Source organism: Argopecten irradians, chromosome 2, assembly GCF_041381155.1.
Source record: "Argopecten irradians isolate NY chromosome 2, Ai_NY, whole genome shotgun sequence".
NCBI classification, from domain to species: domain Eukaryota; kingdom Metazoa; phylum Mollusca; class Bivalvia; order Pectinida; family Pectinidae; genus Argopecten; species Argopecten irradians.
In genome coordinates, this window is record NC_091135.1 from 71,570,552 (window position 1) to 71,588,588 (window position 18,037).

An 18,037-nucleotide genomic window follows, 5' to 3' on the forward strand; every position below is an offset into this window, starting at 1 on the left:
TCAAAAGATTTTTTCTTAGTATTTTAGGCATATAGCTAGTTGTTTTGAGAACAAGGTCACAATAAAATGATAATTATTTATAATTTTGAACCCTGTTCAATCAATTTAAAGAGATATTTAAATATACTATCTAAATCTCTGATTTAAATAAGTATATTATTGCTTTAGAAATATTTAAGTATACAAATATATGAACTTATTATTAATATTATTATTTTATGTTACAGTTAGATGTCCAAGCTTATGTGTTGCTAGACTAGTCGATATATTGCGTGAAAAAATAATAAAAAGTCTTCGATCACGTCACAGAAAAATACAGCAAAATGTCTCGTGATTTTAGACGGCTTTTTCTCAGAATGAGGCTTGCCGCATCTGTACCCATTTTCGCAGTCGCCGTCACATATATACTTCTACTCAAGTCATCAATTGTTATTTATCTGTCTTTTCTTTATTTATTATTATTTTTTTTACCTTTTTTTAATAATTTGAGAAATTTATGTTTGTTTACATCAACATAAAAAGGTCTCTTTTAGGCATGATTGGTAGCTAGATTTATTAATGCTTTAGTTGTACATTTTAAAATCCAGATGTAAAAAAAACTCTTAAAAACGCAAGATGGCACAAAACAGAAGTATCGTATCGAAAATAATCGAATCGAGAGGCATGTATCATGATACGTATCGTATCGGAGTACTGGTGTATCGTTGCAGCCCTAATTACGATGCCGATCATCTTATGTAAATATACTGCCTACTGGTACAGTACACGTTTCTGATCTTGGAAATTGCCGACAGATGTTTTCAACTGTTTAGCCTCGCCCCTACATTTAAGCGACAGCCAAAGATAGCCACACGCTTACACAGCTTGTTGAATGTCATTGGCAAGCTAGCTACCATGCAAACTAGCTAGCTACCATGCAAACTGACTAGCTACCAATCAACGGAACCACCTACTAGACTGACCCTCATAATTATGTACGCTTATTGTAACGGCGCTGTACTTTTCAGAGCAAACTATCGACTAGATAAATATGTTGTAGGTACGGAACTTTAATCTTCTTTATCTGACATCAATATCCACTAAAAACTAAACTTCAAGTCCAGTCTGAAATTTCTACAATTTATTATTATGAAACAATGACATAAAATGAAGATGTAATGAAAACATGAAATGTGTAATATGCTAAAAAATGAATTCACTTGCAGTCTGTATTGAACCAGGGATTTCAGAAGTCACAGTAAAAACTACGGGTCATATAAAAAATACTGGTCATATCAAAACCACTTCCAATTTTCTTCTGTCGAATTGCAATCAAAGAATCAGGTAACTGCTCTCTGAGTCTGTTAAAGACGGATGTTCCCAAAACTGGTGTTGCAAATGTCTGTGCTGCAATTTTTCCTTTGATTCTTTATTCAAAATTTCGTCCAGTTAGTTTTAATACCATGGACATTGATCCCACGATTAGAATGATCATTAACTCACAAACCAGCCTGGATAGAAACGACTGTTCTGCTAGATACGTGTTCAGACCTTCTCCAGACTAGTAGCACCTTCACACACATTTTCCTGAAGAGAAAATAAAGTCCATTCTCCACAGAGATCACATACAACAGATATTGCGATGAAGTGATGGAATGCCGTTGTCTACCTGCGACCACGTCCTCGGCCTCCACGGCCACCGCCTCCCCTACCACGGCCACCTCCACGGCCACGACCACGTCCTCGGCTCATGCCACCTGAATTAACAAAGATTATAATATTATATATCTTCTAAACTAATGAGGTGAAATACGAACAAACATCTACACAGGACAAAACAATGAGAAACAAAGTGAAACAAGAGGCCCATGGGTCTTAACGGTCACCCGAGTTCTGGTATAGAATGAAACAAATACTATATACCGACTCTTGAAATCGGTCAGTAATTTCATAAATTTGACTTTTTAAAGAGACAATTCACTCAGGTTAATTCTTTTACATAACCAAGAAGCAAACTATGGCATAAATGTATTGTTCTACATTTCTTATGAAACATATAACACAAAATATTGACAAATTCCACATTAATGTTTAGTATTTTAATTGATACCGTTGTAATTACAAATCTTTGATCAATACGATTAAGCAGGTACAAAAAACAAAAAAAATATGGACGCTGTACCCATACCCTAGCCAAAGTCACGCACGTTAAACAAATGAACTACATAACCACTAAGGAGGTGATGAAATGATTTTTAGGCAAGATAATTCACCTAATAAGGTAAACACACTACTGTCAGAGCGATTTGATCAGTTCTAGACAAAAGTTGCACTACTCTACGAGCAAGGGACAGGGTTCGGCATACAAGATGTTCGACCACAATGTGTAATGGCGGATAGCGAGCGAGTTTGAACATATCACCACCATGGGCTTTTCTGGCATATCACAGTAAAACCGACTGATCTAATTTCCATTAGAACAGGGGTTTTCCCCAATATTTGTACAGATTTTAATGTTCTCTTAGACTGAATTGTCCTTTTAATCTATGAAAAGTAATTGCTTCCATCAAACCTATTAACTCAGAAGATTTTTTGAAATTTTAGTCATTTTGACCCTGTTTGGCCCCGCTCCTCTGGTTCCCCAGGGGGTCAGCAAGGACCGATATGGAGGTTAAAATGCTATATCTATGAAAATTGAGCAAATAATGTTCATGAATGTGTTTGTCCTTTATACACTAATGTAAACTTGGCCCCTTCCCCAGGGGGAAAGGTGAAACCCCAGGGTCATAAAATTCACAATTCTTATAAAACGCCTTAAACCTTTCCATCTATAAAGAGTATTTGATTCTACCATTTCCAGAATTTTAGAAGATTTTTGAAGTTTAAGCTTATTTGACCCTTTTTGGCCAAGCCCATCTGCCCCAAGGGGGTCGGTCAGGACCAATATGGATGTGATGTTAAAATGCTATCTCAGGCTAATAATTCAAACCAAGTTTTACTCAATTCCTTTGAAAATTGAGCAAAAAATGCTGATAAATGTGTTTTTCCTATATAAACTACAGTAAACTACCCCCTCCCCAGGGGGAAAGGCGAGATCCCAGGGTCATATTATTCACAATTTTTGTAAAGGACCTTAAAACCTTTCCTTCTATGAAAAGTATTTGATTCTCCCACATCTGTGAGTAGAGAAGGTGATTTTTAAGATTTTAGTCAATTTTACCTCTTTTGGCCCCTCCCACAGCCCCCTTGTGGCGTGGTGGGGACCACATAATTCACAATTTTGATTGAAAAGACAAATTTATACCAAAATTTTATCAAAAATCAGAAAAAGATTTCCCTGAAAGATTCATCAGAAATGAAATATTCCACCAATACGAAATATTGAATATTCCATCAATACAAAATATTGAATATCAATAATTTCCAAACAGGGATTCTCCTCTACATTTATTGCTGCCTTACCAGCATCCCTGCTCTTCTTGGCCTTTGTCTTAGGTGTGTCATCAATGAGGAGTGTGTCTAAGGGCAGACTGTCGGGGAGTATGAAGTATCGCACGTTGTTTCCACGGATACTCAGAGAATCTATCTGTACTGGGTCTTTGTTCTTTAGTGTCATTTTCACAGCCTTTAAATGGGTGTTCATACTGATGTCCACTCCTGCAATTTTAAACAATAGATTAATATGTGTACAATTTTAAACAATAGATTAATATGTGTACAATTTTAAACAATAGATTAATACATGTGCAAGTGCTGTGTATTATTGGTGCACGTTATTATCAGTATTCCGATATATTGTGGTTCAATATGAAAACGATGCAGATCTCGATACACATTAGGCAATTTGGTTCACTCAGAAATCTTCATGAATTTCGCATTGTATTTGTTCAATGATGAAAATTTTGAAATACATTTAGATCTATGTGTAAATGTAACAGATCTGTAGTTTGTCATCAGATGGGACAACCGTCCTTTACAACAGCTGACATGATGCCATTTTGTTTACACTCGGCACATTGCACTATGGGGGCATATGTGTAGAGATGGTGTGCAATATAATGATCAAGTTTTGTATGTAAGATGGATGAATTAATACCTGCTGTAATATACATGCAGTTTATATAAGTAATGAACACATGACTTTATTACCTACCACCATTTTCCAAAACTTGTGACAAAACAACTGCATGGATATTATTGAATATTTGAAGTTTCTTCATGATAATACGCTAATTCACTGTACTGAATCTGAGCCGGTATTCCTATGGTTGTCTTCTAGTTTTATCTAAGACATCACGGTTACTATATTTCATAGATTTCCATTAATCACAATTGATTCTGGTTTGAAAAAAGTGCATGCATGCATCTATAGATATATTTTTGCTGTATATGCAACATTCTTTGTTTATTTTGGCATTATTGTGGCAAAATCAGTTAAGCCTTTACCACATGTAAGCGCCTTTGGACGCCTTCACCCCTTGCCCCATGTAAGCGACTTTGGACGCCCCTGCACCATCTCATTATCAATGTAAGCGCCTCTGGACGCCCGTACACGATCTCAATGCAAGCGACTCTGGACGCCATTTTGACTATCAATGTTTTGTTAGCTTCGTATCATGTGATAAAAGCGCCACCTTTGTTCAGACTTTACAATCTAATTATAGACATGACCAAATTTCTAACCAATCAAAAATCGGCACAGTGTTACTATATAAAACTCTGAATAAATTAACCGAGAAAATCACACATGTGTTCACTGCTTCACTCATGTTACCGGGGACGCCATCATGGCTTCTGTTGTTGATATTACGGCAGATATTTGTAATTATAAGTACAATGTCATGATATTTAAATATCACAGACCTAAAAGCATATAATCTGACAATGATTTAGAGGATGTTTTATTCAATTTGACCGATCGAAAATCTGACGGTCATGAAGAACGGCGAGGCCCCGTACTATCGCCATTACCTGACGTCGTGTTGGAATGGACTGGCGAGTTCACAGCTGTGAGTGTTGATAATTTTGTTAGAAACTTGTTGTCAAAACTTCAATAAACCTTTAATATACTTCATTTAAAGTTCATAGATTATTTTCGTGCATTTTTCAACAGCAAATAATGTACAAACATCCCACAACAAACACACTACTGGGAACGATAGAAAGTGAAAGTAGCGGCGAACAGGTCGTGAACCGGCACGGACAAAGCAGAAATAACAGTGTTTTTCAGAGCAAATATATTGACTGAGCCATGATTCAGATGTATATTAGTTTGTTTACGATGTTTCAAGTAATTTGTACAAATTACGACAGAGAAATTCAACCATTTTCTGACCTGTAAATGTTTTTAATAATTTTTGAAATCCTCATATCAAATAATATTTGGAAATGATAGCATCACTGTGTAGTTTGATTCATTTTGAAGCAACTTTATTACCAAAACGTTTCTCAAAAATAAACATAAAAGTAAATAAATCCAACTTTAAAAACGTATTATCAATCCAGACTGAAAACTTCATTAAGTGCCACTTGACAGATGTTGCAACAATGTTTGTGTTGAACATTGTATACTTTCCTCATGGAAGCCTGGTGATGCAGTCTACTAGTTTGCATGTGGTAAAGGCTTAATGAATACTCATTCCACGTCGATAAATTTTGCATGTATATGTCATTAGATTTGTTGAAATTACATTAGAAAATGACCTTTAAAAGAAACTCTGAAGCGATAGTTTTAAAGTATAAACATTTCCCAATCAAGTGTGCTATGTACACATCCATACAGACGACATTACATGTTAATTCTTGCCCAAAATTCCATATATACAGTGTGTGGAATATATAAACATGAGATACTATAAGACTCTTTCAAATATGTGGATATGAAGGATAGGGATATTCTACCCGAGGGTCAGCAAAACAGAATAACATGAGGCTTATCAAGGGTTTTACCCCAAGGGTAGAATATCCCTATCTCTCATATCCACATATATATATGAAAGAGTACTTTTCTCTCATACCTTGACGTTTTATTGCTATTTTACTACTATGATTTTCAGCCATTTTGAAATAAATGTGCAAAAAAAAAAAAAACGCAAATGCAAGTCCATTATTCATACATGAAAATTGCGTATTTTTTTATTAAAATCCTTTTGTTGTATCCTTAAAAGCAAATCCAGCTTTGTTTCTGAAAAAAAAAATATGTAAAAATACTAAAAATTGTACATAAAAAAAAGTAGTAATTTTCTTTATGCTATATACATACAGTAAAACCCCTCTAACTCGAACCCGGATTCCTCGAATACCCCCTATTCGTCGAACTGGTCGTACGGTCCCGACCGTGTCCCTATATAATCTATGTAACAAAACCCTGGATAGCTCGAACAGCTATTCGTCGAATACCCCTTATTCCTCAAACAGAAATATATCACTGTTTCAGCAAATACATAGTATGTACCCATGCATTCGTCCAACAGGTGTTCGGCCCTTGATAATTGTTTACCTGTGTCACACCTGACTGCACCGACCGTCACGACCTGTGTTTATACAAGTGTCGTATCAAGTCTTTCGGTAATTAATGGATTAACAGTGTCAGTATTACCTACCTTCACGATCGCCAGTCGATGCAAACTTTATTTGAATATTTCAGAAAAGGCATTAAATAATCAATGTCTCTCTCGTAATAATCTTCGCTTAAATACGAAAATACGGAAGATGTTGATTCGTGTTAAATAGAAAGTACGCATTGTGAAATGACAAAAGAGTTGGAAGAAATCGCTGACGTCCGACTTCCTGTATAAGTTCAATATTTTTTTTTAATTTCTGTGTTCTTTTTCCAAAAGACATAAACGATACCAAAATTTGATAGTGCTAAGTACAAATCACATGTTCGATTTTATCAGTGCGTTCCGTATCTTTCCCCCCATATTGTATTTTCGTAACTTTCTTAGTGAACACGTGTAACCTAACGCTTTTACAAGGTAGACATAGGTATCGTTGTTTGTTCGTAACTATGCTGGTTAATAACTTTATAGTGTGTATTTATTTTGTAGATGTGTTAAATGATTTTTGTTAATTAAATTATCGAAATTGTACACATTGCCTGTTTTAACCAATATGGTACCACGTTTGACGATCGTCTACATTTGATTTACTTTGTCGTCAGTATTTTCAAACCCTCATTTTATGTAATACATATTTTTTTCAACTTGATATTGCTATCAAAAACACTTTCATAAAAAATCCAAAATGCTGAAATTACGGTAATTAAAATGTCATTGCAATGTATTGTTTGTCTTAGGGAGACCGGACATTTTGACTGTCAACGGTCAATCATGACCAACCTCGGATAAGTCGAATACCCTGTATTCCTCGAATTATTGATATGGTCCCCTGCTGTTCGAGTTATAGAGGTTTTATTACTGTATATGAAGTCAAGAGGCTATATTGAATGGGTAGCCATGCAATACTGCCTCAAGCGAAATGTGTATTACCCCAGACCAGTAGGTATGAGAGAAACAGGGTTTTATATTCATGTCTTCCAATAACTCATACCCGTTATGGTGCCATGGACTTGGGTTCCATTTTTCAGCTCTATTGTCACTGTTTCATGACTGAGTTTCATCAAAAATCTGAAAATAAACCAAAAACTAGTTAAATAAAAGAGGCAGCATCAAAATGAAATTGGGAAAAAAAATTATCGTCATAAAGTACTAAATTTTGCTGAATGATAGAGCATATATATATCCTTTAATATGTAAAATATCCACTAATAAAAAATGCCCAATGTTTCCAGGTCTTTCCAAACAACTGAAAACCCAAGAGGGGACATTCCGACTCATTGCCACAGAGCCTAAACATATCAAGTTCGCTTGTGCAGGCAGAAAAATGTGGATTTTCCTAAACAAACTTTGTAATGATGTACATGACGGATTCAGAAATTTGCCTAAAACTCACTGAATACGAGTTAAATAACACAAATGGGCTCGTTGAAACAGGAGTAAGAACAAGTCAAACTCTGATAATTACGACGATTTAGCTATCAACTCCTATTGCTCCAGTTTGCATATATTACACGAAAGTTAGTGGTTTTTCCCAACCTGATAATAGTGGAATTAGGACACCCCCCCCCCGACCTGTTATAGTCTAGTCAACATTCAACTTCCAATACTATACAGTACTGGTAGGCTAATCCCTATATAGAGATTCCTCCTCGAGACTCTTTTAGGCCTAAATTAAAATATTGTTTGTTTGCCCTCCTCCGACCGACCCATGAAAATCGGCCTGACTCAAAAAATTTTATTGAAATATTCTGGTGAAATTTTTTTTATTGTCGTGTACTTTCCAGCGCCGTGTGAAAACCTTTGATGAATTGCGGTATAAATTTTTGTTTCACCTTATTTCAAATTATTCAAATTCAAATTTACATACATTTGTCTCAGCCAAATGAGCAAACGATCGTGATTTAACTTCAACGTGCCGACATGCACTGATGCAGTTGTTTGTAACAATGTACACACATGTGTAGGAAAATGGCGCCGGGTTGAAGCCATACTTTCACATTTTCACACCGGGTGTTTGGGAATTTGATCGGTATTGCTATTGATACGACGATAGTTTGATAATATTTCAGATATTAATCCAAGTATTAACTGCATTAAAACGTCGTAGCAAGTATTTTTGTTTCCAGAGTAAAATATGAAACTTTGCGGCTAATCATATTATACTGACTGCGTAAACAAAACATGGCGGCCGAAGAGTAAAGCATGGTTTCTCCAACTGATCGTGAACTACAGGTACGTTACGTTCACAAATAAACATATTTGAAACTGTAAATGCCTTAAGTAGATGTTTTAGGTAATGATTGTAATGAGTTAGAATCCACGACTGCACAAACGATCTGCATCAATGACGAATATCTTTGCCGATTCATGTAAAAAATGACAAGCCGTACGAACACTAAAACGTGTTGACCATGCCGATATGAAGTGTTCATGGAAACATATATCGGCGTATTTTGTTGAAAATAACCTCCAAGTAAATATGAGCACTATCCACAATTCGTAGTTATTGATAATTAAATTAAATCACCCGTGAATTAACTTGAATTAAATGACAAAAATAACAAGCACACACACAGTTATTTACAACGTGATTTTTCTATGCCAATAAAACAAACAAAAAGAATTTCCGATACAAAGTCATTTTGGTGATATTTTTAATTACTCCATTGCTCAAATCCATCATCCAGTAAACTGAAAAATAGGTGGGGGGGTCTTATTTGCAGACATCCCCCCTAAGTCTGAAAATGTGTCAAAATAGGTGGGGGGTCGTATTTGCGGGAGGGGTCTTCTTTGCGGTCAAATACGGTAAAAGTTGAATCATTCCATGGATCTTCAAACGTTTTGGTAGTCTGATGTAACATGGTCGAATGTCAGAATATTGGGATCAAGGGTCAAAAATAGAAGTCCACCGTCGGAGATATGGATTTTTTTTTTTAAATTGGGTTGATGTACGATGGTCCAGAAAATATTTAAAAAGACTCTTTCCCGAGGGTATCGTTCAATATGCTAACCCTGCCCAGACAAAACGCCCATGTTTGATTATTTTTCTTATACGTCTTGTACTTGTATTGACACATTATGTGTAGTGTGAGTCACAGCTGTTTATGACGTCATAACAATTGCATGTGATTTGATTGTTCTACACACAGACAAAGCAATGGGCATTTTCAATTGTTGTGACATCCAGTGATAAATCTATGTTTTGACAATGATGGGACAATTTGTGGTAATTGAGTCAAAACTATATAAGTTTGAGTTTTGCAAAATAAAATAAAATAATTTTCCTACCTACCGACCCATTCTTAAAATTCCAGATCAGAAAAGGGCAAACCAACATTATTTTAAGTCTGGCCTTATATACAGACGTTCGATAGATGTTCGATCGCTACTTTGAGCAGCAATTTTGAAAGTCCCTCGCTGTCATGTGACCGCCATAGTCTGTTTCAATAAAATTCATTATCTTTATTTCCTTATTCTATTCAGTGTAATAGGCATTAATATCTCGAATGCACTATAGTGCTCATGTGACAGCGAGGGACTTTCAAATTGGCTGCTCAAAGGACAACCTGACTTGATTTTCCAGAATAAAGTTTAGAAGGCTCAAGTAGGGATTCCGACGAGAGACATCTATCAAACATCCGAATATAAAAAGAGTCTCGAGGACGAATCACAATAGGAATTACTGGCAAGTGACTACTCCTACACTTGTATGAGGTCTTATTCCACCTGATTACATTGGGTGGATATGCGACCTCATACGAGATCCTTATGTCCACCATGTTGCTGGCAGCGCCTGGTTATTTGTTGCTGGGTTTAAACAGATCTAAGACAATTAAAATGGCAAGATATATAAACGATTACTGATTGACTTACATGTTGATTATATATTAATCCATTCCTGCAAATATTTTTGTATGACACCACACATATTTTGTTAAATCCATGTTAAATCGTATGCAAATTGATGTTCTCAATTCTACTGTCACTAAAACATTATGGCTGCTATGGTTAACACACAACACAAAATTTAAATTTAGCGAAACGCATAATGGAAATGAGGCTTACTTCATAAAACCTCAATATTCCTATTCAAACAAGAGATCCCAGAGTGATCTTGGCGCCCACCAAAGAATGATCTATGTCTGACAATGGAAAGATGGATCTTTTCTCTACTTTTTAAACTTTTTCAAACATATACTACACATAAAATTTGAGACAGATCCCTTCAGTACTTTCTGAGAAATAGCAGTAACAAACTTCAACTAACAAAATCCAAGATGGTTCCTTGGCGTCATCTTGATGATGAACATTCCCAAATCGCAATATGCACATCTAGGGCCCTAGGGGATCCTACATGTGAAATTTGAGAATGATACATTCAATACTTTCTGAGAAATAGCTATAACAAACTTTAAATATCAAAATCCAAGATGGCTGCCTGGCGGCCATCTTGTTGATCGGTCGGTCCCAAAAGGCAATATGCACAACTAGGTCTCTAGGGGAACCTACATATGAAATTTGAGACAGATCTTTTCAGTATTTTCTGAGAAATAGCGATAACCATCTTTAAATATCAAAATCCAAGATGGCTGCCTGGCGGCCATCTCGTTCACCGATCGGTCCCAAAACGCAATATGCACAACTTGGATCTGTGGGGGAACCTACATATGAAATTTGAGACAGATCCCTTCAGTACTTTCTGAGAAACAGCGATAACCAACTTTAGATATCATAATCCAAGATGGCTGCCTGGCTGCCATCTTGTTCACCAATCAGCCGAAAATGCAATATGCACACAGTCCGTGGGGGAACCTACATATGAAATTTGAGACAGATCCCTTAAGCATTTTCTGAGAAACAGCGATAACAAACTTTATATTAGCTATCAAAATCCAAGATGGCTGCCTAGCGGCCATCTTGTTCACCGATCGGTCCCAATATGCAATATGCACAACTAGGGACCTAGAGGAACCTTCAAATACAATTTGAGACAGATCCTTTCAGTACTTTCTAAGAAATAGCGGTAACAAATTTCAACTATCAAAATCCAAGATGGCGGCCTGTCGGCCATCTTGTTCATCGATCAGTCCGAAAATGCTGTATGCACAACAAGACCTCTAGGGGAACATGCACATAAAATTTGAGACATATCCCTTTATTACTTTCTGAGAAATAGCGGTAACAAACTTTAACTATCAAAATCCAAGATGGTTGCCGGGAGGCCATCTTGTTGGCCAATTGGTCTCAAAATGCAATATGCACAACTAGGGACCTAGGGGAACCTGCACACGAAATTTGAGACAGATCCCTTCATAACTTTCTGAGAAATAGTGATAACAAACTTAGGCATCAAAATCCAAAATGGCTGCCTGGCGGCCATCTTGTTCACCGATCGGTCCCAAAACGCAATATGCACAACTAGGTCCGTAGTGGAACCTACATATGAAATTTGAGACAGATCCCTTCAGTACTTTCTGAGAAATAGTGATAACAAACTTAGGCATCAAAATCCAAAATGGCTGCCTGGCGGCCATCTTGTTCACCGATCGGTTCCAAAACGCAATATGCACAACTAGGTCCGTAGGGGACCTACAACCTACATATGAAATTTGAGACAGATCCCTTCAGTACTTTCTGAGAAATAGTGATAACAAACTTAGGCATCAAAATCCAAAATGGCTGCCTGGCGGCCATCTTGTTCACCGATCGGTTCCAAAACGCACTATGCGCAACTACGTCCGTAGGGGAACCTACATATGAAATTTGAGACAGATCCCTCTTCAGTATTTTCTGAGAAATAGCGATGAGAAATAGCGATAACAAACTTTAACTATCAAAATCCAAGATGGCTGCCTGGCCGCCATCTTGTTGACTGATCCGTCCCAAAATGCAATATGCACAACTAGGGCCCTAGGGGAACCTTTATATGAATTTTGAGACAGATCCCTTTGGTACTTTCTGAGAAATAGTGATAACAAGAATTGTTAACGGAGGACGGAGACGGACGGACGAAGGACGGACGATGGACCACGGACAAAAAGCGATTTGAATAGCCCACCATCTGATGATGGTGGGCTAATAAAAAATGGCGGTGAAAATACGGTGAATAAGAAATGCATTTTATCATAGCTTCTTGGACTAATTTATTGGAAATGTCTTGCAATGTATTTATGATATGTAAACCCAAAAAGGTAAGTGACAACATATAAATAACAAGCTTAAGAGGCCCATGGGCCTTAACGGTCACCCGAGTTAGAATATATAATGAAACAAATAATGAAACAAATTAAAGACATATAAACACTATATATATGCTGGGCCTTGAAGTTGGTCAGTGATTTATAAATTTGACCCTTTTAGACTATGAAGAGTATTTGCTTCCATCAAACCTGTGAACTTCGAGGTATTTTTGAAATTTTAATCAATTTGACCCTGGTTGGTCCTGCCCCTCTGGTCCCCCAGGGGGTCATCGAGGACGGATATGGATGTGAAAATGCTTTATCTTCGGCTAATAATTCTAATCAAGTTTGACTAATTTCCTACGAAAATTGGGCAAATAATGTTCACAAACATGTTTTTCCTATATAAACTTAAGTAAACTTGACCCCTCCCCAGGGGGTAATGTGAGACCCCAAGATCATATAATTCAGTTTTTATAAAACACCTGAAGACCTTTCCATCTATAATTATTTGATTCTACTATATCCAGAATTTTAGAAGATTTTTGAAGTTTTAGCCTATTTGACCCTTTTTTAGCCCCCCCCCCCCCACTGCCCCCAGGGGGTCGGCTTGGACCATTATGGATATGATATTAAAATGCTATCTTAGGCTAATAATTCTAACCAAGTTTGACTTGTTTCCAATGAAAATTGAGCAAAAAATGCTCATAAATGTGTTTTCCCTATATAAACTATAGTAAACTTGACCCCCTCCCCCAAAGGGAAACAGGAGACCCCAGGGTCATATAATTCACAATTTTTGTAAAGGACCTTAAGACCTGTCTATTTATGAAAAGTATTTGTTTCTACCATTTCCAGAATTTCAGAAGAAGATTTTTGAAGTTTTAGTGAAGAGTATTTGAGAGTATTTGATTCTACCACATCTGTGAGTAGAGAAGAAGATTTTTGAAATTTCACTCAATTTTACCCCTTTTGGCCCCTACCACAGCCCCCTGGGGGGTGGGGACCATATAATTCACAATTTTGATTGGCCTTATGCCTTAGAAGGTTTGTGCAAAATTTCATTGAAATTGCTTCAGCAGTTTTGGAGAAGAAGTCGAAAATGTAAATTGTTTACGGACATACGACGGACGACGGATGACGCACGACGACGGACAAAAGGCGATTAGAAACTTCGTCTCAGGTGACCTAAAAATGTGACTTTTGATACATTTTACATCATTTTGATCAACTTTGGCCCAGCAACATGAATCGATGATCGTGCTCGTTACAGGTCACACGACGAAATGTTAAAATGTATCTCGTCGTGTTAACCTCTTAACATTGTTGCAAATGTTTACGTTGGGAGTAATAACAGGCGACCAGTTCTCGCCGAAAACCAATTCTCGCAATCGCATACTGTACGAGTTTTCAGAATATCAGCATGGAAGTATCTTCCATGCTGTCCGTCCTATCAGAAGATGACATAATTGGCGTGAAATTGTGTGACAATCATACAGATACGCAAGCGATGACAAGAATTGGTACTCGGGGAGAACTAGTCGTCTCGAGGGGGAAATTAGACGTCCATTGAATTCGATTGAAAAATTTGATACGGTCCGAAGTTTCTGAAAATCTTGTAATAGACAAATCAAGACAACAGTATTAACAACGGAACCCTCTGGATAATGTCGCTGTTGAGTTGGGTTTTCTTAGGAGCAATACTTGACGAAGTAAAACTTCATGAAAATTGTGCTGTTGTGTTCATCAAAAATGTAAACAAAAGTGTACCGGCTCGATAACAATGGTGTTTACGACATGAATTAACTGAAAAACGTTAAAAATGACCATCTGATTGCAAAATTTGAACAATACTTCTGAATATGAAATGTCAAGAATATGCATACTTACCTCACTAAATTCATGATTACATGGATTGATTTACCATGTAAAATCTCCAAAAATGGCGCATACAATGCGTTTCAAATACGCTTCAAAATATTTGGTTAACAGGACGCTTTAAATTAGGCTACTTGCAATCCAAGCGTACGCATGTACACGATTCAGATTCGCTTGGTCACACTAATAACAGCGCGAAATCCGGAAACAAATTGGACGGCGAGCGCCTGGTGCAGTGGTTGTATTTTTTCATTAAATTCAGAGCTAAAAATTAATTTATTCGTCAATAAACTGAAAAAAATGTTATTTGCACTCTTCAAATTGTCACATTTTTGATTATCAAACAAAATGGACAGCGAGCGCCTGATAGTATTTCTTTTTCAAACAAATTTTGAGCCCAAAATTAACTTATTCGTCAATAAATTAAAAAAAAGTCATTTGTACTTTTCAAATGGTCACATTTGTGATTATCATCATATCCTTAGCCTTTACTATTTTATGGACTCTAATACTGTATAATAAAATAATAAAACATATAAACTAGAAATTGTCATAGACAATTTGGCGGGCTTTTCACTATATTTAGTTTACAATACCGTCATTGCCAGGTAAGTTAAGAACTAGGTAATGCATGGGCTTTGAAGTTGTAACCAATAAATGACCTTGACTTTCAGCCCTGAATAAAAGTGTTTTAGTGAAGATCTGCATGAAGTTTGATCAGCCGAAGAGAACTCTCATCTTAATCCAATTCATATTTCCAAATTCGTTCGAGCAAATGATAACGAGATCGAATGCGCCTTAACGTCATCTGACTCGCGGTGTTGTTCAACAGGGACTGTCAGCTACATCCCTGACTGTACCCGTCCACGTACGTACCGGAAGGCTGTAATCGTACCGGATGTATATATAGCCTGTTATCTATAAATGATTCGGTCCGTTCGAACCTCAGAATAACAACGCACATAATGTATTTGATTTATTATCTGTCTCTAATACGCCTGCATCGTCCATCCTGTTTTAAAATAGAGCTTTTAGAAAGGGATTAGCTATTGTAGAATGTAATAAAATGCATAACACTTATTTTTTCATCTACTTTCACGCGAATCTGACATAAATGTACAAGTCTACATGTACGATGAAAAAAAAATGATTAGATTCTTCTACTTGGTAGGTACAGATATTCATCATTGTCGGTATCAGTCGCAGGAAAACTACATGCATATAATAATGTTATGAAATATACAAAAAACAATGCTGGCTGTATCCGTCACTTAAAACATTTATAATACAACTGATATCCCTGACTGTACCCGTTCTATACAACATCGATAACTTACATCCCTGACTGTACCCGTGTTTTTACAACATATATAACTTACATCCCTGACTGTACCCGTTCTATACAACATATATAACTTACATCCCTGACTGTACCCGTGTTTTACAACATATATAACTTACATCCCTGACTGTACCCGTGTTTTACAACATATATAACTTACATCCCTGACTGTACCCGTGCTATACAACACATATAACTTACATCCCTGACTGTACCCGTTCTATACAACATATATAACTTACATCCCTGACTGTACCCGTGTTTTACAACGTATATAACTTACATCCCTGACTGTACCCGTGCTGTACAACATATATAACTCACATCCCTGACTGTACCCGTGCTATAAGACATATATAACTTACATCCCTGACTGTACCCGTGCTATACAACGTATATAACTTACATCCCTGACTGTACCCGTGTTTTACAACGTATATAACTTACATCCCTGACTGTACCCGCGTTTTACAACATATATAACTTACATCCCTGACTGTACCCGTTCTATACAACATATATAACTTACATCCCTGACTGTACCCGTGTTTTACAACGTATATAACTTACATCCCTGACTGTACCCGTTCTATACAACATATATAACTTACATCCCTGACTGTACCCGTGTTTTACAACGTATATAACTTACATCCCTGACTGTACCCGTGTTTTTTTACAACGTATATAACTTACATCCCTGACTGTACCCTTGCTATACAACATATATAACTTACATCCCTGACTGTACCCGTTCTACACAACATATATAACTTACATCCCTGACTGTACCCGCGTTTTACAACATATATAACTTACATCCCTGACTGTACCCGTTCTATACAACATATATAACTTACATCCCTGACTGTACCCGTGCTATAAGACATATATAACTTACATTCCTGACTGTACCCGTTCTATACAACATATATAACTTACATCCCTGACTGTACCCGTGTTTTACAACGTATATAACTTACATCCCTGACTGTACCCGTGTTTTTTTACAACGTATATAACTTACATCCCTGACTGTACCCGTGCTATACAACATATATAACTTACATCCCTGACTGTACCCGTACTATACAACATATATAACTTACATCCCTGACTGTACCCGTACTATACAACATATATAACTTACATCCCTGACTGTACCCGTACTATACAACACATATAACTTACATCCCTGACTGTACCCGTGCTATACAACATATATAACTTACATCCCTGACTGTACACGTGCTGTACAACGTAAAAATGACCTGTATACATGTTTGTGTAGACTGGCCACCACTCTCTAGAATATTGAGAAAAATCAAAGTACTGAAAGTACTGCTGCGGTAAAACTTCTGGATGATAGGAGTTGATTCGAGTGTTAAAGATTGATAAGTCAATGGTTATATTATCAGTATAACTGCAAATTGGAAAACGATCCAAAGAAAACAGGACTTAAACTAAGGCTGAAAAACTAATACAAATAATTGTTTTTTATTTGGTCGTAATAATTTATCACATTGATTTATTTTCTCACATTTTGTACAGGTCCAGTTATTCTAAATACACATAATGCATTTCAGTGCAGAACCTTCAATCAAAGAGGAAGTATTTATTTTGTCAAGTTTATATAAAGAAAAGTTTCAGCATTATGGTGACTTGTAATGTCAAATTAAATTGATTTTTTTTTTGTTAAAAACTAAACAGGCATTCTTCAGATATCAAGAAAAAACTTACTGGTTATTATATTATATAAAATCTCATATAATGTTTAAGCGATACCGTACACGTATTTGACCTTTAATGACTAATATGAATGACATCAAGGATTTCCTTTTTAACAAAAATGTATCTAGCAAGTTTAAGAACACCATACTATCTATAAGTACAAAATTTAATGGTTGTCAGACCGTGTAACATATATAACTAACGTATATTGTCATAAAGGATGACTTTCATGCTTCATAACTTCACGAATACTACTTTGGCAACATATCAGGGAGAAAGAGGGGAAAGAGAGGGAAAGAGAGAAAAAAAAAATCTCTGTCAGCTATCAGCTGTTTACCGGTATATGCTATATCAAGTTTCAAGTACAT

At 36.4% G+C, this 18,037-nt stretch overlaps 1 protein-coding gene across 1 annotated transcript; it reads right to left on the reverse strand.

The window, feature by feature from the left end:
* Positions 1–1,105: 1,105 nt before the first annotated feature.
* Positions 1,106–14,761, reverse strand: LOC138316373 (small nuclear ribonucleoprotein Sm D1-like). The gene is made up of 4 exons (XM_069258075.1): positions 14,609–14,761; positions 7,531–7,607; positions 3,442–3,636; positions 1,106–1,736 (listed from the first exon to the last, which is right to left on the reverse strand). The coding sequence occupies exons 1-4, from the start codon at positions 14,620–14,622 to the stop codon at positions 1,645–1,647; spliced, it is 378 nt and encodes a 125-aa protein (XP_069114176.1). The 5' UTR covers positions 14,623–14,761; the 3' UTR covers positions 1,106–1,644.
* Positions 14,762–18,037: the final 3,276 nt, after the last annotated feature.